The sequence below is a fragment of the Scyliorhinus torazame genome, chromosome 11 (assembly GCF_047496885.1).
Source record: "Scyliorhinus torazame isolate Kashiwa2021f chromosome 11, sScyTor2.1, whole genome shotgun sequence".
NCBI lineage: Eukaryota > Metazoa > Chordata > Chondrichthyes > Carcharhiniformes > Scyliorhinidae > Scyliorhinus > Scyliorhinus torazame.
In genome coordinates, this window is record NC_092717.1 from 2,761,830 (window position 1) to 2,788,348 (window position 26,519).

Sequence of the window (26,519 nt, forward strand, 5' to 3'; positions counted from 1 at the left end):
GAGAGTCTCTGGGTCAGAATCAGAGAGTCTCTGGGTTAGAATCAGAGTCTCTGGGTTAGAATCAGAGTCTCTGGGTTAGAATCAGAGCCTCTGGGTTAGAATCAGAGAGTCTCTGGGTTAGAATCAGAGAGTCTCTGGGTTAGAATCAGAGAGTCTGGGTTCGATTCAGAGTCTCTGAGTTATAATTAGAGAGTCTCTGGGTTAGAATCAGAGAGTCTCTGGGTTAGAATCAGAGAGTCTCTGGGTTAGATTCAGAGTCTCTGGGTTAGAAACAGAGTCTCTGGGTTAGAATCAGAGGGTCTCTGGGTCTGAATCAGAGAGTCTCTGGGTTAGATTCAGAGTCTCTGTGTTAGAATCAGAGTCTCTGGGTTAGATTCAGAGTCTCTGTGTTAGAATCAGAGTCACTGTGTTAGAATCAGAGAGTCTCTGGGTTAGATTCAGAGTCTCTGGGTTAGAATCAGAGAGTCTCTGGGTTAGAATCAGAGTCACTGTGTTAGAATCAGAGTCACTGTGTTAGAATCAGAGTCTCTGGGTTAGATTCAGAGTCTCTGGGTTAGAATCAGAGAGTCTCTGGGTTAGAATCAGAGTCACTGTGTTAGAATCAGAGTCACTGTGTTAGAATCAGAGTCTCTGGGTCAGGATCAGAGAGTCTCTGGGTTAGAATCAGAGAGTCTCTGGGTTAGAATCAGAGAGTCTCTGGGTTAGAATCAGAGAGTCTCTGGGTTAGAATCAGAGTCACTGTGTTAGAATCAGAGAGTCTCTGGGTTAGAATCAGAGTCTCTGGGTTAGAGTCAGAGAGTCTCTGGGTTAGAATCAGTGTCTCTGGGTTAGAATCAGTGTCTCTGGGTTAGAATCAGATTCACTGTGTTAGAATCAGAGAGTCTCTGGGTTAGAATCAGAGTCTCTGGGTTAGAATCAGAGAGTCTCTGGGTTAGAATCAGAGAGTCTCTGGGTTAGATTCAGAGTCTCTGGGTTAGAATCAGTGTCTCTGGGTTAGAATCAGAGAGTCTCTGGGTTAGATTCAGAGTCTCTGGGTTAGAATCAGAGTCTCTGGGTTAGAATCAGTGTCTCTGGGTTAGAATCAGAGTCTCTGGGTTAGAATCAGAGAGTCTGGGTTAGAATCAGAGAGTCTCTGGGTTAGAATCAGAGAGTTTCTGGGTTAGATTCAGAGTCTCTGGGTTAGAATCAGAGAGTCTCTGGGTTAGAATCAGAGTCTCTGGGTTAGAATCAGAGAGTCTCTGGGTTAGAATCAGAGAGTCTCTGGTTAGAATCAGAGAGTCTCTGGGTTAGAATCAGAGTCTCTGGGTTAGAATCAGAGAGTCTGGGTTAGAATCAGAGAGTCTCTGGGTTAGAATCAGAGAGTCTCTGGGTTAGATTCAGAGTCTCTGGGTTAGAATCAGAGAGTCTCTGGGTTAGAATCAGAGAGTCTCTGGGTTAGATTCAGAGTCTCTGGGTTAGAATCAGAGAGTCTCTGGGTTAGATTCAGAGAGTCTCTGGGTTAGAATCAGAGTCTCTGGGTTAGAATCAGAAAGTCTCTGGGTTAGATTCAGAGAGTCTCTGAGTTAGAATCAGAGAGTCTCTGGGTTAGATTCAGAGTCTCTGGGTTAGAATCAGAGTCTCTGGGTTAGAATCAGAGTCTCTGGGTTAGAATCAGAGAGTCTCTGGGTTAGAATCAGAGAGTCTCTGGGTTAGAATCTCCGGTTTGGAATCTCTTGTTTCCCGGGGCGTTTCCTGTTCCTCTCGCTTCTCTCTGCGATCCGCCTGTTTCTGTGAACCGCTCCCGGAGCCTCGCCGAGTTTTCCCGGGAAATACTGAGCAGCAAAACTGATGTTTCCGGGGCCGACCGTCTCTTTAGAGGAAAGGAGAGAGGGTGGGAATGAAGGAGAGGGAGGGAGGGAGTGTGGTCAGAGGGTGGGAGAGTGAGTGAGGGTGAAGGAGAGGGAGAGACAGAGGGAGGGAGGGAGAGGGAGGGAGCACAGGGGGCGGGATGGTCCCGGGGGGAGGGGGGTCCAGGAGGGGCATATGGGGCTTTGGCCGCCGGTCAGTAATGAGGTGCTGGTGAATCGGGAGAGGCGTCACGGACGGAGAGGTGGCAGGGGCAGGCAGGGGGTAGGGGGAGGGGGGAGGGAGGGAAGGAGGGGAAGCTCTCAGCGCAGTGAGGTTGGGTGGGGGTGGTGAGGGGGGGTGAGGGTGGGGGGTGAAGGGGGTGAGGAGGGTGGTGGGTGAGGAGGGGGTGGGTGAGGAGGGGGTGGGTGAGGGTGGGGGGTGAGGGTGGGGTGGGTGAAGGTGTGGGTGAGGGGTGTGGGTGATGGTGGGGGTGAGGGGGGTGGGTGAGGGTTGGGGGTGGGGGGGTGAGGAGGGGGGTGAGGGGGTGGGTGAGGGTGGGGGTGAAGGGGGTGAGGGTGGGGGGTGAAGGGGGTGAGGAGGGTGGGGGGTGAGGGGGTGGGTGGGGGTGGTGGGTGAGGGGGGGTGAGGGTGGGGTGGGTGAAGGTGTGGGTGAGGGTGAGGGTTGGGGGTGAGGGGGGTGAGGGTGGGGGGTGAGGAGGGGGTGAGGGGGTGGGTGAGGGGGGGTGGGTCAGGGTGGGGGGTGAAGGGGGGGTGGGTGAGGGTGGGGGGTGAAGGGTGGGTGGGTGAGGGTGTGGGTGAAGGGGGGGTGGGTGAGGGGGCTGGGTCAGGGTGGGGGGTGAAGGGGGGGTGGGTGAGGGTGGGGGGTGAAGGGTGGGTGGGTGAGGGTGTGGGTGAAGGGGGGGGGTGGGTGAGGGGGCTGGGTCAGGGTGGGGGGTGAAGGGGGGGTGGGTGAGGGTGGGGGGTGAAGGGTGGGTGGGTGAGGGTGTGGGTGAAGGGGGGGTGGGTGAGGGGGCTGGGTCAGGGTGGGGGGTGAAGGGGGGGTGGGTCAGGATGGGGGGTGAAGGGGGGGTGGGTCAGGATGGGGGGTGAAGGGGGGTGGGTGAGGGAGGGTGGGGGGGTGAGGTTGGGGTGGGTCAGGGTGGGTGAGGGGGGCTGGGTCAGGATGGGGGGTGGGTGAGGTTGGGGTGGGTCAGGGTGGGGGGTGGGTGAGGGGGGTGGGTCAGGATGGGGGGTGAAGGGGGGTGGGTGAGGGGGGCTGGGTCAGGGTGGGGGGTGAAGGGGGGGTGGGTGAGGCGGTCTGGGTCAGGGTGGGGGGGGGGTGAGGTTGGGGTGGGTCAGGGTGGGGGGGGTGAGGTTGGGGTGGGTCAGGGTGGGGGGTGGGTGAGGGGGGTGGGTCAGGATGGGGGGTGAAGGGGGGTGGGTGAGGGGGGCTGGGTCAGGGTGGGGGGTGAAGGGGGGGTGGGTGAGGCGGTCTGGGTCAGGGTGGGGGGGGGGTGAGGTTGGGGTGGGTCAGGGTGGGGGGGTGAGGTTGGGGTGGGTCAGGGTGGGGGGTGGGTGAGGGGGGGTGGGTCAGGATGGGGGGTGAAGGGGGGTGGGTGAGGGGGGCTGGGTCAGGGTGGGGGGTGAAGGGGGGGTGGGTGAGGCGGTCTGGGTCAGGGTGGGGGGGGGGTGAGGTTGGGGTGGGTCAGGGTGGGGGGGGTGAGGTTGGGGTGAGCTGTCAGTCTGTCTCTGGGTTTCTACTGAGGTTGTCGGCAGCCGCAGTTTGAGTGTCCGGGGCTCAGACTGAGCGGATCGCGGAGCCGGAGCGGAGCTGCGGTGCGGTGCGGGGCTGCGGTGCGGGGCTGCGGGGCTGCGGTGCGGTGCGGGGCTGCGGTGCGGGGCTGCGGTGCGGGGCTGGGCTGCGGTGCGGGGCTGCCCCGGGGAGAGGCTCTTTCTGCCCCACTTGCTGTATTGAAGATGCTGCCGGATTGCGGGAGCTCCCGGGGAAAGTGGCCGCGGGGCTGCAGCCGGCTCCTGCTCTGCTCCCTGCTTTGTGTCTCCCACATCCCCGGCTCCAGGTCGCTGCTGACAGGTAAGAACCCCTCACTCCCTCCCTCCCTCCCTCACTCCCTCCCTCACTCCCTCCCTCGCTCACTCCCTCCATCCCTCACTCCCTCCCTCACTCACTCCCTCCCTCCATCCCTGCCTCCCTCTCCCCCATTCCTCACACCCTCCATTCCTCATTCCCTACCTCCCTCACTCCCTCCCTCACTCACTCCCTCCCTCATTCCCTACCTCCCTCACTCCCTCCCTCACTCCCTCCCTCCATCCCTCGCTCACTCCCTCCATCCCTGCCTCCCTCTCCCCCATTCCTCACACCCTCCATTCCTCATTCCCTACCTCACTCCCTACCTCACTCACTCCCTCCCTCACTCACTCGCTCCCTCCCTCTCCTCCATTCCTCACACCCTCCATTCCTCACTCCCTCCCTCATTCCCTCCATCTCTTCCTCACTCCCTCCATCCCTCAATCCATCCCTCTCTTCCTCCCCCCCTCCATCCCTCACTCCCTCCCCCCCTCCATCCCTCACTCCCTCCATCCCTGACTCCCTCCATCCCTGACTCCTCTCCCTCCACCCCCCTCCCTCCATTCTCACTCCCTCTCTCCCATCAATTCCCTTCCCCCTCTCTCCATCCATCCCTCCATACACCTCCATCGCTCCCTCCATCCCTAGTCTTCCATCCTCCTTCCCTCCCTCCCTGCCTCCTTCATTCCCAATGTCCCTCCATCTCTCCCTCCCTCCATCTCTCCCTGCCTCCCTCCCCTTTCCCTCTCTCCCTCCATCCCTAACCTCCCTCCCTTTCTGCCTCCTTCCCTCCCTATGTCCCTCCATCTCTCCCTCCCTCCACAATTCCTCCCCTCAGACTCTGCTGAGCCTCAGTGTGGCTGTTTTATCTGCAGGCTCGGTGGCGGGGTGTGAGGATGAAGGGGACGCGCTGGAAATCCCGGGAATCACAGACAATCCCTGTATCTCCTGCCGCTGCCTGGTCAGTTTCACTTTCACCACATCTCACCCGCGGCGCCTCTGATGTTAAAGTGAGTGAGTGAGGGGGTCAGTGAGTGAGTGAGGGGGGATCAGTGAGTGAGGGGGTCAGTGAGTGAGGGGGGTCAGTGAGTGAGGGGGTCACTGAGTGAGGGGGGTCAGTGAGTGAGGGGGTCAGTGAGTGAGGGGGGTCAGTGAGTGAGGGGGTCACTGAGTGAGGGGGGTCAGTGAGTGAGGGGGGTCAGTGAGTGAGGGGGTCAGTGAGTGAGGGGGGTCAGTGAGTGAGGGGGGTCAGTGAGTGAGGGGGGTCAGTGAGTGAGGGGGTCAGTGAGTGAGGGGGGTCAGTGAGTGAGGGGGGTCAGTGAGTGAGGGGGGTCAGTGAGTGAGTGAGGGGGTCAGTGAGTGAGTGAGGGGGTCAGTGAGTGAGGGGGGTCTGTGAGTGCGGGGGTCAGTGAGTGAGGGGGTCAGTGAGTGAGGGGGGTCAGTGAGTGAGTGAGGGGGGTCAGTGAGTGAGTGAGGGGGGTCAGTGAGTGAGTGAGGGGGTCAGTGAGTGAGGGGGGTCTGTGAGTGAGGGGGGTCAGTGAGTGAGTGAGGGGGTCAGTGTGTGAGTGAGGGGGTCAGTGAGTGAGTGAGGGGGGTCAGTCAGTGAGGGGGGTCAGTGAGTGAGGGGGGTCAGTGAGTGAGTGAGGGGGTCAGTGAGTGAGGGGGGTCAGTGAGTGAGTGAGGGGGGTCAGTGAGTGAGTGAGGGGGGTCAGTGAGTGAGGGGGGTCAGTGAGTGAGTGAGGGGGGTCAGTGAGTGAGTGAGGGGGGTCAGTCAGTGAGGGGGGTCAGTGAGTGAGGGGGTTCAGTGAGTGAGTGAGGGGGGTCAGTGAGTGAGTGAGGGGGGTCAGTCAGTGAGGGGGGTCAGTGAGTGAGGGGGTTCAGTGAGTGAGTGAGGGGGGTCAGTGAGTGAGTGAGGGTGTCAGTGAGTGAGGGGGGTCAGTGAGTGAGGGGGGTCTGTGAGTGCGGGGGTCAGTGAGTGAGGGGGTCAGTGAGTGAGGGGGGTCAGTGAGTGAGTGAGGGGGGTCAGTGAGTGAGTGAGGGGGGTCAGTCAGTGAGGGGGGTCAGTGAGTGAGTGAGGGGGGTCAGTGAGTGAGGGGGGTCAGTGAGTGAGGGGGGTCAGTGAGTGAGTGAGGGGGTCAGTGAGTGAGGGGGGTCAGTGAGTGAGTGAGGGGGGTCAGTGAGTGAGTGAGGGGGGTCAGTGAGTGAGGGGGGTCAGTGAGTGAGTGAGGGGGGTCAGTGAGTGAGTGAGGGGGGTCAGTCAGTGAGGGGGGTCAGTGAGTGAGGGGGGTCAGTGAGTGAGTGAGGGGGTCAGTGAGTGAGGGGGGTCAGTGAGTGAGTGAGGGGGGTCAGTGAGTGAGTGAGGGGGGTCAGTGAGTGAGGGGGGTCAGTGAGTGAGTGAGGGGGGTCAGTGAGTGAGTGAGGGGGGTCAGTCAGTGAGGGGGGTCAGTGAGTGAGGGGGTTCAGTGAGTGAGTGAGGGGGGTCAGTGAGTGAGTGAGGGGGTCAGTGAGTGAGGGGGGTCAGTGAGTGAGTGAGGGGGGTCAGTGAGTGAGTGAGGGGGTCATTGAGTGAGGGGGGTCAGTGAGTGAGTGAGGGGGGTCAGTGAGTGAGTGAGGGGGTCAGTGAGTGAGTGAGGGGGGTCAGTAAGTGAGGGGGGTCAGTGAGTGAGGGGGTCAGTGAGTGAGGAGGGTCAGTGAGTGAGTGAGGGGGTCAGTGAGTGAGTGAGGGGGGGTCAGTGAGTGAGGGGGTCAGTGAGTGAGGGGGGTCAGTGAGTGAGGGGGGTCAGTGAGTGAGTGAGGGGGGTCAGTGAGTGAGGGGGTCAGTGAGTGAGGGGGGGTCAGTGAGTGAGGGGGGTCAGTGAGTGAGTGAGGGGGGGTCAGTGAGTGAGGGGGGTCAGTGAGTGAGGGGGTCAGTGAGTGAGGGGGGTCAGTGAGTGAGGGGGTCAGTGAGTGAGTGAGGGGGGGTCAGTGAGTGAGGGGGTCAGTGAGTGAGGGGGGTCAGTGAGTGAGTGAGGAGGGTCAGTGAGTGAGGGGGTCAGTGAGTGAGGGGGTCAGTGAGTGAGGGGGGTCAGTGAGTGAGTGAGGGGGGGTCAGTGAGTGAGGGGGGTCAGTGAGTGAGGGGGTCAGTGAGTGAGGGGGGTCAGTGAGTGAGGGGGGTCAGTGAGTGAGTGAGGGGGGGTCAGTGAGTGAGGGGGTCAGTGAGTGAGGGGGGTCAGTGAGTGAGTGAGGGGGTCAGTGAGTGAGGGGGTCAGTGAGTGAGTGAGGGGGGTCAGTGAGTGAGGGGGGACAGTGAGTGAGGGGGGTCAGTGAGTGCGGGGGTCAGTGAGTGAGGGGGGTCAGTGAGTGAGTGAGGGGGGTCAGTGAGTGAGGGGGGTCAGTGAGTGAGGGGGGTCAGTGAGTGAGGGGGGACAGTGAGTGAGGGGGGTCAGTGAGTGAGGGGGGTCAGTGAGTGCGGGGGTCAGTGAGTGAGGGGGGTCAGTGAGTGAGTGAGGGGGGTCAGTGAGTGAGGGGGTCAGTGAGTGAGGGGGGTCAGTGAGTGAGGGGGTCAGTGAGTGAGGGTGGTCAGTGAGTGAGGGGGGTCAGTGAGTGAGGGGGGTCAGTGAGTGAGTGGGGTCAGTGAGTGAGGGGGGTCAGTGAGTGAGTGAGGGGGGGTCAGTGCGTGAGGGGGGTCAGTGAGTGAGTGAGGGGGTCAGTGAGTGAGGGGGGTCAGTGCGTGAGGGGGTCAGTGAGTGAGGGGGTCAGTGAGTGGGGGGGTCAGTGAGTGAGTGAGGGGGCAGTGAGTGAGGGGGGTCAGTGCGTGAGGGGGTCAGTGAGTGAGGGGGTCAGTGAGTGAGGTGGGTCAGTGAGTGAGGGGGTCAGTGAGTGAGGTGGGTCAGTGAGTGAGGGGGTCAGTGAGTGAGGGGGTCAGTGAGTGAGGTGGGTCAGTGAGTGAGGGGGTCAGTGAGTGAGGTGGGTCAGTGAGTGAGGGGGTCAGTGAGTGAGGGGGTCAGTGAGTGAGGGGGGGTCAGTGAGTGAGGGGGTCAGTGAGTGAGGGGGGTCAGTGAGTGAGGGGGTCAGTGAGTGAGGGGGTCAGTGAGTGAGGGGGGTCAGTGAGTGAGGGGGGTCAGTGAGTGAGGGGGGGTCAGTGAGTGAGGGGGTCAGTGAGTGAGGTGGGTCAGTGAGTGAGGGGGTCAGTGAGTGAGTGAGGGGGGGTCAGTGAGTGAGGGGGTCAGTGAGTGAGGGGGTCAGTGAGTGAGGGGGGTCAGTGAGTGAGGTGGGTCAGTGAGTGAGGGGGTCAGTGAGTGAGTGAGGGGGTCAGTGAGTGAAGGAGGTCAGTGAGTGAGGGGGTCAGTGAGTGAGGGGGTCAGTGAGTGAGTGAGGGGGGGTCAGTGAGTGAGGGAGGTCAGTGAGTGAGTGAGGGGGTGTCAGTGAGTGAGGAGGGTCAGAGAGTGAGTGAGGGGGGTCAGTGAGTGAGTGAGGGGGGTCTGTGAGTGAGTGAGGGGGTCAGTGAGTGAGGGGGGGTCAGTGAGTGAGGGGGGGTCAGTGCGTGAGGGGAGTCAGTGAGTGAGGGGGGGTCAGTGAGTGAGGGGGGGTCAGTGAGTGAGGTGGTCAGTGAGTGAGTGAGGGGGGTCAGTGAGTGAGGGGGGGTCAGTGAGTGAGGGGGTAGTGAGTGAGGGGGGTCAGTGAGTGAGGGGGGTCAGTGAGTGAGGGGGGTCAGTGAGTGAGGGGGGTCAGTGAGTGAGGGGGGGTCAGTGAGTGAGGGGGGTAAGTGAGTGAGGGGGGGTCAGTGCGTGAGGGGAGTCAGTGAGTGAGGGGGGTCAGTGAGTGAGTGAGGGGAGTCAGTGAGTGAGGGCAGTCAGTGAGTGAGGGGGGTCAGTGAGTGAGGGGGTCAGTGAGTAAGTGAGGGGGGGTCAGTGAGTGAGGGGGGTCAATGAGTGAGGGGGGGTCAGTGAGTGAGGGGGGTCAGTGAGTGAGGGGGTCAGTGAGTGAGGTGGGTCAGTGAGTGAGTGAGGGGGTCAGTGAGTGAGGGGGGTCAGTGAGTGAGGGGGTCAGTGAGTGAGGGGGGTCAGTGAGTGAGGGGTTCAGTGAGTGAGGTGGGTCAGTGAGTGAGTGAGGGGGTCAGTGAGTGAGGGGGGTCAGTGAGTGAGGGGGGTCAGTGAGTGAGGTGGGTCAGTGAGTGAGTGAGGGGGTCAGTGAGTGAGTGAGGGGATCAGTGAGTGAGGGGGGTCAGTGAGTGAGTGAGGGGGTCAGTGAGTGAGGGGGGTCAGTGAGTGAGTGAGGGGGTCAGTGACTGAGTGAGGGGGTCAGTGAGTGAGGTGGGTCAGTGAGTGAGTGAGGGGGTCAGTGAGTGAGTGAGGGGGTCAGTGAGTGAGGGGGGTCAGTGAGTGAGTGAGGGGGTCAGTGAGTGAGGGGGTCAGTGAGTGAGGTGGGTCAGTGAGTGAGTGAGGGGGTCAGTGAGTGAGTGAGGGGGTCAGTGAGTGAGGGGGGTCAGTGAGTGAGTGAGGGGGTCAGTGAGTGAGGGGGTCAGTGAGTGAGGGGGTCAGTGAGTGAGGTGGGTCAGTGAGTGAGGGGGGTCAGTGAGTGAGGTGGGTCAGTGAGTGAGGGGGGGTCAGTGAGTGAGGGGGGTCAGTGAGTGAGGGGGGTCAGTGAGTGAGGGGGTCAGTGAGTGAGGGGGGTCAGTGAGTGAGGGGGGTCAGTGAGTGAGGGGGTCAGTGAGTGAGGTGGGTCAGTGAGTGAGGGGGGTCAGTGAGTGAGGGGGTCAGTGAGTGAGGGGGGTCAGTGAGTGAGGGGGGGTCAGTGCGTGAGGGGGGTCAGTGAGTGCGGGGGTCAGTGAGTGAGGGGGGGTCAGTGCGTGAGGGGGGGTCAGTGAGTGAGGGGGGTCAGAGAGTGAGTGAGGGGGGTCAGAGAGTGAGTGAGGGGGGTCAATGAGTGAGGGGGTCAGTGAGTGAGGGGGGTCAGTGAGTGAGGGAGGTCAGTGAGTGAGGGGGTCAGTGAGTGAGGGGGTCAGAGAGTGAGGGGGTCAGTGAGTGAGGGGGTCAGAGAGTGAGGGGGTCAGTGAGTGAGGGGGTCAGTGAGTGAGGGGGTCAGAGAGTGAGGGGGTCAGTGAGTGAGGGGGTCAGAGAGTGAGGGGGTCAGTGAGTGAGGGGGTCAGTGAGTGAGGGGGGTCAGTGAGTGAGGGGGGGTCAGTGAGTGAGGGGGGTCAGTGAGTGAGTGAGGGGGGTCAGTGAGTGAGTGAGGGGGTCAGTGAGTGAGGGGGGTCAGTGAGTGAGTGAGGGGGGACAGTGAGTGAGGGGGGTCAGAGAGTGAGTGAGGGGGGTCAGTGAGTGAGGGGGTCAGTGAGTGAGGGGATCAGTGAGTGAGGGGGTCAGTGAGTGAGTGAGGGGGGGACAGTGAGTGAGGGGGGTCAGAGAGTGAGTGAGGGGGGTCAGTGAGTGAGGGGGTCAGTGAGTGAGGGGGGTCAGTGAGTGAGGGGGTCAGTGAGTGAGGGAGGGGGGTCAGTGAGTGAGGGAGGTCAGTGAATGAGGGGATCAGTGAGTGAGGGGTCAGTGAGTGAGTGAGGGGAGGACAGTGAGTGAGGGGGGTCAGAGAGTGAGTGAGGGGGGTCAGTGAGTGAGGGGGTCAGTGAGTGAGGGGGGTCAGTGAGTGAGGGGGGTCAGAGAGTGAGTGAGGGGGTCAGTGAGTGAGGGGGGTCAGTGAGTGAGTGAGGGGGGTCAGTGAGTGAGGGGGGGTCAGTGAGTGAGGGGGGTCAGTGAGTGAGTGAGGGGGGTCAGTGAGTGAGGGGGGGTCAGTGAGTGAGGGGGGTCAGAGAGTGAGTGAGGGGGGTCAGTGAGTGAGGGGGGGTCAGTGAGTGAGGGGGGGTCAGTGAGTGAGGGGGGTCAGTGAGTGAGGGGGGTCAGTGAGTGAGGGGGTCAGTGAGTGATGGGGGTCAGAGAGTGAGTGAGGGGGGTCAGTGAGTGAGGGAGGTCAGTGAGTGAGGGGGTCAGTGAGTGAGGGGGGGTCAGTGAGTGAGGGGGTCAGTGAGTGAGGGGGTCAGTGAGTGAGGGGGGTCAGTGAGTGAGGGGGGGTCAGTGAGTGAGGGGGGTCAGTGAGTGAGTGAGGGGGTCAGTGAGTGAGGGGGGTCAGTGAGTGAGTGAGGGGGGTCAGTGAGTGAGTGAGGGGGGTCAGTGAGTGAGTGAGGGGGGTCAGTGAGTGAGGGGGTCAATGAGTGAGGGGGGGTCAGTGCGTGAGGGGGGTCAGTGAGTGAGTGAGGGGGATCAGTGAGTGAGGGGGGTCAGTGAGTGAGGGGGTCAGTGAGTGAGGGGGTTCAGTGTGTGAGTGAGGGGGGTCAGTGAGTGAGGGGGGTCTGTGAGTGCGGGGGGGTCAGTGAGTGAGGGGGGTCAGTGAGTGAGGGGGGTCAGTGAGTGAGTGAGGGGGGGTCAGTGAGTGAGGGGGTTAGTGAGTGAGGGGTGTCAGTGAGTGGGGGGGGGTCAGTGCGTGAGGGGGGTCAGTGAGTGAGGGGGGGTCAGTGAGTGAGGGGGGTCAGTGAGTGAGGGGGGTCAGTGAGTGAGGGGGGGTCAGTGAGTGAGGGGGGTCAGTGCGTGAGGGGAGTCAGTGAGTGAGGGGGTCAGTGAGTGAGGGGGTCAGTGAGTGAGGGGGGTCAGTGAGTGAGGGGATCAGTGAGTGAGTGAGGAGGGTCAGTGAGTGAGGGAGGTCAGTGAGTGAGGGGGTCAGTGAGTGAGGGGGGGTCAGTGGGTGAGGGGGTCAGTGAATGAGTGAGGGGGGTCAGTGAGTGAGGGGGGTCAGTGAGTGAGTGAGGGGGTCAGTGAGTGAGGGGGCAGTGAGTGAGTGAGGGGTTCAGTGAGTGAGGGGGTCAGTGAGTGAGGGGGGGTCAGTGAGTGAGGGGGTCAGTGAGTGAGGGGGTCAGTGAGTGAGGGGGTCAGTGAGTGAGGGGTTCAGTGAGTGAGGGGGTCAGTGAGTGAGGGGGGTCAGTGAGTGAGGGGGGGTCAGTGAGTGAGGGGTTCAGTGAGTGAGGGGGGGTCAGTGAGTGAGGGGGTCAGTGAGTGAGGGGGGTCAGTGAGTGAGGGAGGTCAGTGAGTGAGGGGGTCAGTGAGTGAGGGGGTCAGTGAGTGGGGGGGTCAGTGAGTGGGGGGGTCAGTGAGTGGGGGGGTCAGTGAGTGGGGGGGTCAGTGAGTGAGTGAGGGGGGGTCAGTGAGTGAGGGGGTCAGTGAGTGAGGGGGGTCAGTGAGTGAGGGGGTCAGTGAGTGAGGGGGTCAGTGAGTGAGGGGGGTCAGTGAGTGAGGGGGTCAGTGAGTGAGGGGGTCAGTGAGTGAGGGGGTCAGTGAGTGAGGGGGTCAGTGAGTGAGGGGGTCAGTGAGTGAGAGGGGGTCAGTGAGTGAGGGGGTCAGTGAGTGAGGGGGTCAGTGAGTAAGTGAGGGGGGGTCAGTGAGTGAGGGGGGTCAATGAGTGAGGGGGGGTCAGTGAGTGAGGGGGGTCAGTGAGTGAGGGGGTCAGTGAGTGAGGTGGGTCAGTGAGTGAGTGAGGGGGTCAGTGAGTGAGGGGGGTCAGTGAGTGAGGGGGTCAGTGAGTGAGGGGGGTCAGAGTGAGGGGGGTCAGTGAGTGAGGGGGTCAGTGAGTGAGGTGGGTCAGTGAGTGAGGGGGGTCAGTGAGTGAGGTGGGTCAGTGAGTGAGGTGGGTCAGTGAGTGAGTGAGGGGGTCAGTGAGTGAGTGAGGGGATCAGTGAGTGAGGGGGGTCAGTGAGTGAGTGAGGGGGTCAGTGAGTGAGGGGGGTCAGTGAGTGAGTGAGGGGGTCAGTGAGTGAGTGAGGGGGTCAGTGAGTGAGGTGGGTCAGTGAATGAGGGGGGGTCAGTGAGTGAGTGAGGGGGTCAGTGAGTGAGTGAGGGGGTCAGTGAGTGAGGGGGGTCAGTGAGTGAGTGAGGGGGTCAGTGAGTGAGGGGGTCAGTGAGTGAGGTGGGTCAGTGAGTGAGTGAGGGGGTCAGTGAGTGAGGGGGGTCAGTGAGTGAGTGAGGGGGTCAGTGAGTGAGGGGGTCAGTGAGTGAGGGGGTCAGTGAGTGAGGTGGGTCAGTGAGTGAGGGGGGTCAGTGAGTGAGGTGGGTCAGTGAGTGAGGGGGTCAGTGAGTGAGGGGGGTCAGTGAGTGAGGGGGGTCAGTGAGTGAGGGGGGTCAGTGAGTGAGGGGGGTCAGTGAGTGAGGGGGGTCAGTGAGTGAGGGGGTCAGTGAGTGAGGGGGGTCAGTGAGTGAGGGGGGTCAGTGAGTGAGGGGGTCAGTGAGTGAGGTGGGTCAGTGAGTGAGGGGGGTCAGTGAGTGAGGGGGTCAGTGAGTGAGTGAGGGGGTCAGTGAGTGAGGGGGATCAGTGAGTGAGGGGGGTAAGTGAGTGAGGGGGGGTCAGTGCGTGAGGGGAGTCAGTGAGTGAGGGGAGTCAGTGAGTGAGGGGGGTCAGTGAGTGAGGGGGTCAGTGAGTAAGTGAGGGGGGGTCAGTGAGTGAGGGGGGTCAGTGAGTGAGGGGGGGTCAGTGAGTGAGGGGGTCAGTGAGTGAGTGAGGAGGGTCAGTGAGTGAGGGGGTCAGTGAGTGAGTGAGGTGGCAGTGAGTGCGTGAGGGGGTCAGTGAGTGAGGGGGTCAATGAGTGCGGGGGTCAGTGAGTGAGTGAGGGGGGTCAGTGAGTGAGGGGGGTCAGTGAGTAAGTGAGGTGGCAGTGAGTGCGTGAGGGGGTCAGTGAGTGAGGGGGGTCAGTGAGTGAGTGAGGGGGGTCAGTGAGTGAGTGAGGGGGGTCAGTGAGTGAGGGGGGTCAGTGAGTGAGTGAGGGGGGTCAGTGAGTGAGGGGGGTCTGTGAGTGCGGGGGTCAGTGAGTGAGTGAGGGGGGTCAGTGAGTGAGGGGGGTCAGTGAGTAAGTGAGGTGGCAGTGAGTGACTGAGGGGGGTCAGTGAGTGAGGGGGTCAGTGCGTGAGGGAGGTCAGTGAGTGAGGGGGTCAGTGCGTGAGGGGGGGTCAGTGCGTGAGGGGGGTCAGTCAGTCAGTGAGGGGGTCAGTGAGTGAGGGGGTCAGTGAGTGAGGGGGGGTCAGTGAGTGAGGGGGTCAGAGAGTGAGTGAGGGGGGTCAGTGAGTGAGGGGGGGTCAGTGAGTGAGGGGGGTCAGTGAGTGAGTGAGGGGGGTCAGTGAGTGAGTGAGGGGGTCAGTGAGTGAGGGGGGTCAGTGAGTGAGTGAGGGGGGGGACAGTGAGTGAGGGGGGTCAGAGAGTGAGTGAGGGGGGTCAGTGAGTGAGGGGGTCAGTGAGTGAGGGGATCAGTGAGTGAGGGGGTCAGTGAGTGAGTGAGGGGGGGACAGTGAGTGAGGGGGGTCAGAGAGTGAGTGAGGGGGGTCAGTGAGTGAGGGAGGGGGGTCAGTGAGTGAGGGAGGTCAGTGAATGAGGGGATCAGTGAGTGAGGGGGGTCAGTGAGTGAGGGGGTCAGTGAGTGAGGGGGGTCAGTGAGTGAGGGGGTCAGTGAGTGAGGGGGGTCAGTGAGTGAGGGGGTCAGTGAGTGAGGGAGGGGGGTCAGTGAGTGAGGGAGGTCAGTGAATGAGGGGATCAGTGAGTGAGGGGTCAGTGAGTGAGTGAGGGGGGTCAGTGAGTGAGGGGGTCAGTGAGTGAGGGGGGTCAGTGAGTGAGGGGGGTCAGAGAGTGAGTGAGGGGGTCAGTGAGTGAGGGGGGTCAGTGAGTGAGGGGGTCAGTGAGTGAGGGGGGTCAGTGAGTGAGGGGGGTCAGTGAGTGAGGGGGTCAGTGAGTGAGGGGGGTCAGAGAGTGAGTGAGGGGGGTCAGTGAGTGAGGGAGGTCAGTGAGTGAGGGGGTCAGTGAGTGAGGGGGGGTCAGTGAGTGAGGGGGTCAGTGAGTGAGGGGGTCAGTGAGTGAGGGGGCTCAGTGAGTGAGGGGGGGTCAGTGAGTGAGGGGGGTCAGTGAGTGAGTGAGGGGGTCAGTGAGTGAGGGGGGTCAGTGAGTGAGTGAGGGGGGTCAGTGAGTGAGTGAGGGGGGTCAGTGAGTGAGTGAGGGGGGTCAGTGAGTGAGGGGGTCAATGAGTGAGGGGGGGTCAGTGCGTGAGGGGGGTCAGTGAGTGAGTGAGGGGGGTCAGTGAGTGAGGGGGGTCAGTGAGTGAGGGGGTTCAGTGTGTGAGTGAGGGGGGTCAGTGAGTGAGGGGGGTCTGTGAGTGCGGGGGGGTCAGTGAGTGAGGGGGGTCAGTGAGTGAGGGGGGTCAGTGAGTGAGTGAGGGGGTTAGTGAGTGAGGGGTGTCAGTGAGTGGGGGGGGGTCAGTGCGTGAGGGGGGTCAGTGAGTGAGGGGGGTCAGTGAGTGAGGGGGGTCAGTGAGTGAGGGGGGTCAGTGAGTGAGGGGGGTCAGTGAGTGAGGGGGGGTCAGTGAGTGAGGGGGGTCAGTGCGTGAGGGGAGTCAGTGAGTGAGGGGGTCAGTGAGTGAGGGGGTCAGTGAGTGAGGGGGGTCAGTGAGTGAGGGGTTCAGTGAGTGAGGGGGGGTCAGTGGGTGTGGGGGCAGTGAGTGAGTGAGGAGGGTCAGTGAGTGAGGGAGGTCAGTGAGTGAGGGGGTCAGTGAGTGAGGGGGGGTCAGTGGGTGAGGGGGCAGTGAGTGAGTGAGGGGTTCAGTGAGTGAGGGGGTCAGTGAGTGAGGGGGGGTCAGTGAGTGAGGGGGTCAGTGAGTGAGGGGGGGTCAGTGAGTGAGTGAGGGGGGTCAGTGAGTGAGGGGGGTCAGTGAGTGAGGGTGGGGTCAGTGAGTGAGGGGTTCAGTGAGTGAGGGGGTCAGTGAGTGGGGGGGTCAGTGAGTGGGGGGGTCAGTGAGTGGGGGGGTCAGTGAGTGAGTGAGGGGGGGTCAGTGAGTGAGGGGGTCAGTGAGTGAGGTGGGTCAGTGAGTGAGGGGGTCAGTGAGTGAGGGGGTCAGTGAGTGAGGGGGGTCAGTGAGTGAGGGGGTCAGTGAGTGAGGGGGTCAGTGAGTGAGGGGGTCAGTGAGTGAGGGGGGTCAGTGAGTGAGGGGGTCAGTGAGTGAGGGGGTCAGTGAGTGAGGGGGGTCAGTGAGTGAGGGGGATCAGTGAGTGAGGGGGTCAGTGAGTGAGGGGGGTCAGTGAGTGAGGGGGTCAGTGAGTGAGGGTGTCAGTGAGTGAGGGGGTCAGTGAGTGAGGGGGGTCAGTGAGTGAGGGGGTCAGTGAGTGAGGGGGTCAGTGAGTGAGGGGGTCAGTGAGTGAGGGGTTCAGTGAGTGAGGGGGTCAGTGAGTGAGGGGGGTCAGTGAGTGAGGGGGTCAGTGAGTGAGGGGGTCAGTGAGTGAGGGGGGTCAGTGAGTGAGGGGGTCAGTGAGTGAGGGGGTCAGTGAGTGAGGGGGGTCAGTGAGTGAGGGGGTCAGTGAGTGAGGGGGTCAGTGAGTGAGGGGGGTCAGTGAGTGAGGGGGTCAGTGAGTGAGGGTGGGGTCACTCCCTCCATCTCAATGTCGCTTCTCCTGGGCTCCCTCAGCCTCAGCTCCTGGCTCTGTAAACAAGTCAATGGGGAGAGTGGATAGATCAATGCAGCTGTTCCCAGGATTCGGGGTGTCCGAGTGGATTCTCTGCCGCTGGAGCTGGGGTCTGGGCCCAGAGTTTGGGGCGAACCCAGCCCCAGATCCCAGCCCAGGAGATCCCAGCCCGGGAGATCCCAGCCCGGGAGATTCAAGCCCGGGAGATCCCATCCGGGAGATCCCAGATCCTAACACCGGATCCCAACCCAGGAAATCCCAGCCCGGGAGATCCCAGCCCGGGAGATCCCAGCCCGGGGGATCCCAACCCGGGGGATCCCAACCCGGGAGATCGCAGCCTGGGAGATCCCATCCCAGGAGGTCCCAGCCTGGGAGATCCCTGATCCCAACCCAGGAAATCCCAGCCCGGGAGATCCCAGATCCCAACCCCGGACCCCAACCCGGGAGATCCCAGCCTGGGAGATCCCAGCCCGGGAGATCCCAGATCCCAACCCCGGATCCCAACCCCGGATCCCAGCCCGGGAGATCCCAGCCCGGGAGATCCCAGCCCGGGAGATCCCAGCCCGGGAGATCCCAGATCCCAACCCCGGATCCCAACCCGGGAGATCCCAACCCGGGAGATCCCAGCCCGGGAGATCCCAGCCCGGGAGATCCCAGCCCGGGAGATCCCAGCCCGGGAGATCCCAGCCCGGGAGATCCCAGCCCGGGAGATCCCAGTTGTATTGAGTGTGAAAGGTTATTGCAGTTTTTCTGTTCCGACACAGAGAGATATCGACACGGACAGAGAGAGAGAGACACTGACAGAGAGAGAGAGACACTGACAGAGAGAGAGACACAGACAGAGAGAGAGAGACACAGACAGAGAGAGAGAGACACTGACAGAGAGAGAGACACAGACAGAGAGAGAGAGACACTGACAGAGAGAGAGACACAGACAGAGAGAGAGAGACACAGACAGAAAGAGAGAGACACAGACAGAGAGAGAGACACACAGAAAGAGAGAGAGACACCGACAGAGAGAGAGAGACAATGACAGAGAGAGAGACAGAGAGAGAGACACACAGACAGAGAGAGAGACACACAGACAGAGAGAGAGACACAGACAGAGAGAGAGACACACAGACAGAGAGACACACACACTGACAGAGAGAGAGACACACAGACAGAGAGAGACACAGACAGAGAGAGAGAGACACAGACAGAGAGAGAGACACAGACAGAGAGAGAGAGAGACACAGACAGAGAGAGAGACACAGACAGAGAGAGAGACACTGACAGAGAGAGAGAGACACAGAGAGAGAAACACAGACAGAGAGAGAGACACACAGACAGAGAGAGAGACACAGCCAGAGAGAGTAACACACAGTCAGAGAGACACACACACTGACAGAGAGAGACACACAGACAGAGAGAGACACAGACAGAGAGAGAGACACAGACAGAGAGAGAGACACACAGACAGAGAGACACACACACTGACAGAGAGAGAGACACACAGGCAGAGAGAGACACAGACAGAGAGAGAGACACACTGACAGAGAGTGAGACACACAGACAGAGAGAGACACAGACAGCGAGAGAGAGACACAGACAGAGAGAGAGAGAGACACAGAGAGAGAGAGAGAGAGACACAGACAGAGAGAGAGACACAGACAGAGAGAGAGACACACACACACACAGAGAGACACAGACAGAGAGAGAGAGACACACACACACAGAGACACACAGACAGAGAGAGACACACAGAGAGAGAGAGAGAGACACAGACAGAGAGAGAGAGACACAGACAGAGAGAGAGAGACAGACAGAGAGAGAGAGACACAGACAGAGAGAGAGACACAGACAGAGAGAGAGACACAGACAGAGAGAGAGACACAGAGAGAGAGACACAGACAGAGAGAGAGACACACAGACAGAGAGAGAGACACAGACAGAGAGAGAGACACACAGACAGAGAGACACACACACTGACAGAGAGAGAGACACACAGACAGAGAGAGACACAGACAGAGAGAGAGACACACAGACAGAGAGAGAGACACACAGACAGAGAGAGAGACACACAGACAGAGAGACACACACACTGACAGAGAGAGAGACACACAGACAGAGAGAGACACAGACAGCGAGAGAGAGACACAGACAGAGAGAGAGAGACAGAGAGAGAGAGAGAGAGACACACACAGACAGAGAGAGAGACACAGACAGATAGAGAGAGACACACACACACAGAGACACAGACAGAGAGAGAGAGAGACACACACAGAGACACACAGACAGAGAGAGACACACAGACAGAGAGAGAGAGACTCAGACAGAGAGAGAGACACACACAGAGACACACAGACAGAGTGAGACACACACAGACAGTGAGAGACACACTGACAGAGACACACACACTGACAGAGAGACACACACAGACAGAGAGAGACACACACAGACAGAGAGAGACACACACAGACAGAGAGTGACACACAGACAGCGAGAGAGAGACACAGACACAGAGAGAGACACTGAGAGAGAGAGACACACACTGAGAGAGAGACACACATAGAGAGACACACACTGACAGAGAGAGAATCACACACAGACAGAGAGAGACACACAGACAGAGAGAGAGAGACACACTGACAGAGAGAGACACACACACAGACAGAGAGAGAGACACACACAGACAGAGAGAGACACACAGACAGAGAGAGAGACACACACAGACAGAGAGAGACACACACACAGTCAGAGACACACACACAGACAGAGAGAGAGACACACAGACAGAGACACACACAGACAGAGACACACACACAGACAGAGAGAGAGACACACACAGACAGAGAGAGAGACACACACAGAGACACACACACAGACAGAGTGACACACACACTGACAGAGAGAGACACACACACAGACAGAGAGAGACACACAGACAGAGAGAGACACAGACAGAGAGAGAGACACACACACAGACAGAGAGAATGACACACACTGACAGAGAGACACACACTGACAGAGAGAGACACACAGACAGAGAGAGACACACAGACAGAGAGAGAGACACACACAGACAGAGAGAGACACACACAGACAGAGAGACACACACAGAGACAGAGAGAGACACACAGACAGAGAGAGACACACACAGACAGAGAGAGACACACACTGACAGAGAGACACACACAGAGAGAGTGACACACACACTGACAGAGAGAGACACACAGACAGAGAGAGACACACACAGACAGAGAGAGACACACACAGACAGAGACACACACACACACACACAGAGAGAGACACACACAGACAGAGAGAGAGACGCACACAGACAGAGACACACACACAGACAGAGAGACACACACACCGACAGAGAGAGACACACACACAGACAGAGAGAGACACACACAGACAGAGAGAGACACACACTGACAGAGAGACACACACAGAGACAGAGAGAATGACACGCACTGACAGAGAGACACACACTGACAGAGAGAGACACACAGACAGAGAGACACACACAGACAGAGAGAGACACACAGACAGAGAGACACACAAACTGACAGAGAGAGACACACAGACAGAGAGAGAGACACACACAGACAGAGAGAGACACACACAGACAGAGAGAGACACACACAGACAGAGAGACACACACAGAGACAGAGAGAGACACACACTGACAGAGAGTCACACACAGAGACAGCGAGAGTGACACACACACTGACAGAGAGAGACACACAGACAGAGAGAGACACACACAGACAGAGAGAGACACACACAGACAGAGAGACACACACAGACAGAGAGAGAGACACACACAGACAGAGACACACACACAGACAGAGAAAGAGACACACACAGACAGAGAGAGACACACACAGACAGAGAGAGACACGCTGACAGAGAGACACACACACATACAGAGAGAGTGACACACACACTGACAGAGAGAGACACAGAGAGAGAGAGACACACACAGAGAGAGACACACACACAGACAGAGAGACACACACACTGACAGAGAGAGACACACACACAGACAGAGAGAGACACACAGACAGAGAGAGAGAGACAGAGAGAGAGAGAGACAGACAGAGAGAGACACACACACAGACAGTGAGAGACACACACAGACAGAGAGACACACACAGACAGAGAGAGACACACACAGACAGAGAGACACACACACAGACAGAGAGAGACACACACTGACAGAGAGACACACACTCTGACAGAGACACACACAGACAGAGAGAGACACATATCGACAGAGAGAGACACACACACTGACAGAGAGACATACACAGACAGAGAGAGACACACACAGACAGAGAGAGACACACATAGACAGAGAGAGACACACACAGACAGAGAGACACACAGACAGAGAGAGACACAGAGACAGAGAGAGAGAGACACACAGAGAGAGAGACACAGACAGAGAGAGACACACACACAGACAGAGAGAGACACACACAGGCAGAGAGACACACACTGACAGAGAGAGACACACACAGACAGAGAGACACACACACAGACAGAGAGAGACACACACTGACAGAGACACACACAGACAGAGAGAGACACACACACAGACAGAGAGAGACACACACAGGCAGAGAGACACACATAGACAGAGAGAGACACACACAGACAGAGAGACACACACTGACAGAGAGACACACACAGACAGAGAGAGAGACACACACAGACAGAGAGAGACACACATAGACAGAGAGAGACACACACACTGACAGAGAGACACACACACTGACAGAGAGAGACACACTGACAGAGAGAGACACACTGACAGAGAGACACACACAGACAGAGAGAGACACACCTAGACAGAGAGAGAGACACACACAGACAGAGAGAGACACACATAGACAGAGAGAGACACACACACTGACAGAGAGACACACACACTGACAGAGAGAGACCTACACAGACAGAGAGAGACACACACAGACAGAGAGAGACACACATAGACAGAGAGAGACACACACACTGACAGAGAGACACACACACTGACAGAGAGAGACATACACAGACAGAGAGAGACACACACAGACAGAGAGAGACACACACACTGACAGAGACACACACACTGACAGAGAGAGACATACACAGACAGAGAGAGACACACACAGACAGAGAGACACACACTGACAGAGAGAGAGACACACACACACACGGAGGATTTGCTCAGTGGAGGAGTTTGTCAATCACTGTCACTTAGGGGGGACCCGAGCCTTGCAGCCGAGTTGCAGACTGCATCAATTTAATTTGCTGCTTATTCCCCGCAGCCAGCTCCTGCCCGTCCGTATGTTCCGCTTTCTGCATTCCAAACAAAAAACATCCATATCTCATTCCCGATTTCAATTTGCAAACTCAATTTTAGCATTTACGTCCTGATAATGTAGGATATCTCTCATGCTCCATGTTTAAATGTTAACATGCTGACTGCAGGAGTTTACACATTCGGTTTTCCCCGTGGTAAATCCCTTCACAATTCAGCGCCAGGAACTGGCTCCCAATGTATTCTGGAAGGTTCCACAGCATTTTGCTTCTGCAATGAAAACCAAAAATACTGCAAACCCTGGCAATCTGAAACAGAAGCAGGAAACTGTTAAGGAACCCGCCAATATCTGGAGTGAGAATAGACAAGCTAATAGTTCACTGAATTGTTAACCTCATCATCCTTTGCAAAGAGAATCCAGGGAGATGACCCTAACATTCTGTCAAGTGTCCCACTTCAGCCTCTTTGGCCATTTGCCTGCACATCCAGCCCTTGCATGGACATTATGCCTTTGGGACCAACCTCTGTTTAATGGAATGAGGATGACACATGGACTGGGTAGAGTGAGAGGGACACAGCATGACCTCTGCATCGGTTAAAGTGCCTGAGTGAATGTACCTTGTGTACAGGAGCTGACATCCCACTGCACAGACCTCGATTAACCGCACTCGGCATTGGGCAGTAACCTGGTCCAAGGACCTATGTTCTGTCTTAATTATCTGCTGTCCGCATATTGCCCAGCGGAGCTGAGGTTGGAGCTGGATTTTTATTGTCATTGTCCACGGCAGAAAGAGGGAACAGTAACTTAAAGGCCACAGCAACGTTTTAAAAAACAAACTTTGTTCATGCACACTGCACCAATAGTCTAAATGGCAGCTGCTCCACATCACACTCACTTTGCCCTGAGATGCCCTGAGTGCTGTAACAGTGTAATATTGGAGTACGGATCAGTCTGTAACATTAACTACACTGGCCCGGGTTAACTCCATGGAGCAGAGGGTCTGTCATTGTTCTGGAAGAATGTCACTGCAAAAGGTGAACCAGGAAACCAGGTGTTGACATTGAAATTTCAGGAAGGATTGTCTCTCGCATGGTAACCTTGCCCTTGTCACATTTCATCACATTGATTTCCTTTGATTTCTTTCAGGCTGATTGGATATGTCTGGGTTTAACTTTTATTGTGTTATTATGTAAGGTGCTGAGCTGCCTTCTTGACCCGCTGCAGTCCGCGTGGTGTAGGTACACCCACTGTGCTGGGAGGGAGGGAGTTCTTTTGGGATTTTGACCCAGTGACAGTGAAGGAGCGGCGATATATTTCCAAGTCAGGATGGTGAATGACTTGGAGGGGAACCTCCAGGTGGTGCGGTTCCCCTGTGTCTGCTGCTCTTGTCCTTCTAGATGGTAGTGGTCGGGGGTTTGGAAGGTGCTGCCTCAGGAACCTCGGTGAGTTACTGCAGTGCATCTTGTAGATGGTACACACGGTTGTTAGTGTGTGTCAGTATTGGAGGGAGTGAATGTTTAAGGTGGTGGATGGGGTGTCAGTCAAGCAGCTGACTTGTACCTTGTAGATGGTGGGTGGGATTTGGGGAGTTGGAGGTGAGTTATTTGCTGCGAATTTCAGTCTCTGACCTGCTCTTGTGGCCACTGTGTAAATGTCTGGTCCAGTCAGATAAGGCCTTACACCTTTAGGGCCCCTCACTCTCCCTCTTTGCAGGACCCAGCTGGGTATCGGGCCTGTCCTCTGCTGTCTTGCCTCCACGTGTACGGTTACCGCCCAACCCTCTCACTCTCAACCCTGACCTCTGGCTCTGGTCATGTTGTCCCACTGCCTCCCTGAAAACCACGGCACAGGCTCTTGCCTGGTCTTCGCATCACCCGACTGCTCACCTCACAGTCGAATGGCTGCTCGCCGAGCCACCACCACTCAGGATGTGCTCCTGCCTGGCTCGCACTGCCTGCTGGATTTATCCGGCCTGGCCTCTGTTTGTTTGGCCGCTCTCCTCAGTGCTGACCTGGAGGTTGAGATGAGAGTCACCCGGTTGCTCTCTGTGACATCTGCCTAAATCTCCACCACCTCTCACTATCGGGCAAATTGTTATCCCGCTCTAAATGGTGTCCACCAATCAGCCCACTTTTACCCTATATTGCTTGCTGATTGGCTAATTTCTTGAGCCTATTAGCAAATTCAGAGATCCCGGGCTCTGATTGGTGCCCACAGTCCACACCCCCTCAGTACAGGGTCCCCCTCCCCATTGCCCCCTCCCCCATTGCCCCCCCCACTATTGCCCTACCCCCCCCCCCCACTATTGCCCTACCCCCCCCCCCCCCCCCCCCCCACTATTGCCCCCCCCCCCCCGCAATGCTGGGTCTGGGTCGGGTCCATTTTCTGGGCGGAATTTTGTCATTTCTGCACCACGTGCCGGCCCAGGCGAGAATGCGGGGATTGTACAGCTCACTTCCTGCCACATAATGCAGCAAGGGAAGCATGGCCCGTGTTGTCTTGCCAAAGGGATGGGGACAGGGAAAGCCGGCAACATTGGGAAATCTGAGATTGGGAAGAGCTCCAATAACAAAAAAAGACGAAGACCCCCCCCCACCCCCGAACACACATGCCCAACCCTGCAGGCACTGCCCCAGAACCCCCCCTGGCACTTCCCCCTGCACTGCCAGGGTGCCAGGGGACAGTACTGGGCTAACCGGGGACTGCGGCAGGGCAGTGCTCTGGCACTTCCCCCATTCCGACAACGTACTGACATATATTTACCTGTGCGCCCCCAGCAGGTACCCTTCACCTGGTTCCAGGCATGCTCTCCGGCACTCTTCATTGAACCAGGGTTGATCCCCTGGCTGGGTGGTAATGGTGGAGTGGGGGATATGCCAGAGCATGAGGTTGCAGACTGTGGTTGATACAATTCTGCTGCTGCTGATGGCCCACAGTGCTCATGGATGCCCAGTCTGGAGTTGCTGGATCTGTTCGGAGTCTATCCCATTTAGCACGGTGATAGTGCCACACAACACGATGGAGGGTATCCTCAATGTGAAGACGGGACTTTGTCACCACAAGGACTGTGCGGCGGTCACTCCGACCGATACTGTCAGGGACAGATGCACCTGCAGCAGGCAGGTTTGAGAGGATGAGGTCCAGTGTGTTTTTCCCTCTTGTTGGTTCCCTCACCACCTGCTGCAGTCCCAGTCTAGCAGCTCTGTCCTTCAGGCCCCGGCCAGCTCGGTCTGTGGTGGTATTACCGAGACACTCTTGGTGATGGACAGTAAAGTTCCCACCCAGAATATATTCTGTGCCCTTTTTAAAATAAATTTAGAACACCCAATTCATTTTTCCCAATTAAGGGGCAATTTAGCGTGGCCAATCCACCTAACCTGCACATCTTTGGTTGTGGGGATGAGACCCACGCAGACACGGGGAGAATGTGCAAACCCCACACAGACAGTGACTTGGGGCCGGGATTGAACCTGGTCCTCAGTGCTGTGAGGCAGCAGTGCTAACCACTGAGCCACCGTGCCGCCCTTACTTCAAGGTATCCCCACCTCTGCTGGGTCTCAATCCTGCCGGTGAGACAGGTGGTGTCTGAGACATCATCTGGAAGGTATGATCCCAGGAATGTGACTTTATCAGGTGTTCCTCTCTCAATTTTGCCACAAGCCCCCAGACGTTAGTGAGGAGGGCTTTGCAGGGCCGACAGAACCTGGTTTGCCATTGCCGTTTCTAGGTCAATGCCGGGTAGTCTGTCTGGTTTCATTTCTCTCCGGGAAGAGAATTTTACAAACTGATGATCCTCTGAGAGAAAATAAATTCTCAACCTGATCTTAATGGGATCTTTTATCCCTTATTTCTAAACTGTGCCCCCAGTTCTAGTCTCTCCGACTTGGGTGAAATATCCTTTCAGCATCCATGCTATCAATTTCCTTGAGGACTTCATATATTTCAATAAGAATACCTCTCATTCTTGTAAACTCCAATGTCTACAGGCCCAACCTGACCTCATAAAATAATCCCCCAACTCAGGACCCAAACAAGTGAACTTTCTCTGAACAACTTCTAATGGATTATATCCTTTCTAAATAAGGAGACCAAAACTGTACACAGTATTCCAGATGTGATCTTACCAACACCCTGTACAACTGGAGCAAAACTTCCCTATTTTTATGTTCCATTCTCCTTGCAATAATCAACAACATTCCTTTTCCTTCCTAATCAATTGCTGTACCTGCAGACTAACCTTTAGTGATTCATGGACCAGGATACCAGCATCCCTCTGTTTCAAAGAGGTGTTGCTAACTTTTGGTTGGTTCTTAATTTGGCTCTATTTAATTACGTTTGCTCAAGAGTCGCCAGGTATCTTTCGACACCACCACAAGGTTCAGAACCGAATACTGATCAATGACTCGATACACCAGTTAGTAAGTTCAAAAGCAATGCTCATTTATTTACACACAGTCAAATCTACTCATGCATAAACTCTACAAACTAAACTACCACGATTACTAAAGCCTATACTTAGCTTTAGGCACCCACTCAGTCAGAGGAAGAATGGCCGTTGCTCGGTTCTGAGGCTGCTGGATTGGGCTGTTTACAGGGTAGCAACTAGGAGCGTCTATCTCGTAGCGTGCGTTGACTTGGAACTTACTTGGTCTGATGCAGCTGCTCGGCTGGTCTTTCTCTTCAGTGAGAGCCAAAGCCAAAGGAGGGCGTTCTCCCTTGGAGGATACCTTTTATACCCAAAAGGGCTTCGCGCTCTTTTGGGCGGGCCTTGAACTTGGCCTCAACTAATTGGGTCTTTCTCAATCAGTTGTATCGATTTTCCTCCAATAGAGGGGTGGTTCCCTGATCGCTGGGCGTGTC

General features: G+C 57.7%; 1 protein-coding gene across 1 annotated transcript in view; it reads left to right on the top strand.

Annotated features, from left to right (window-relative positions):
* Positions 1–3,733: 3,733 nt before the first annotated feature.
* The window catches only part of bmper (BMP binding endothelial regulator), a 191,573-nt gene continuing 168,787 nt past the window's right edge, over positions 3,734–26,519 (top strand). The window contains exons 1-2 of the mRNA XM_072468655.1: positions 3,734–3,919; positions 4,789–4,874. Of these exons, the coding sequence (XP_072324756.1) occupies positions 3,805–3,919; positions 4,789–4,874 (201 nt within the window). The 5' untranslated portion in view covers positions 3,734–3,804. The remainder of the gene's footprint in view (positions 3,920–4,788; positions 4,875–26,519) is intronic.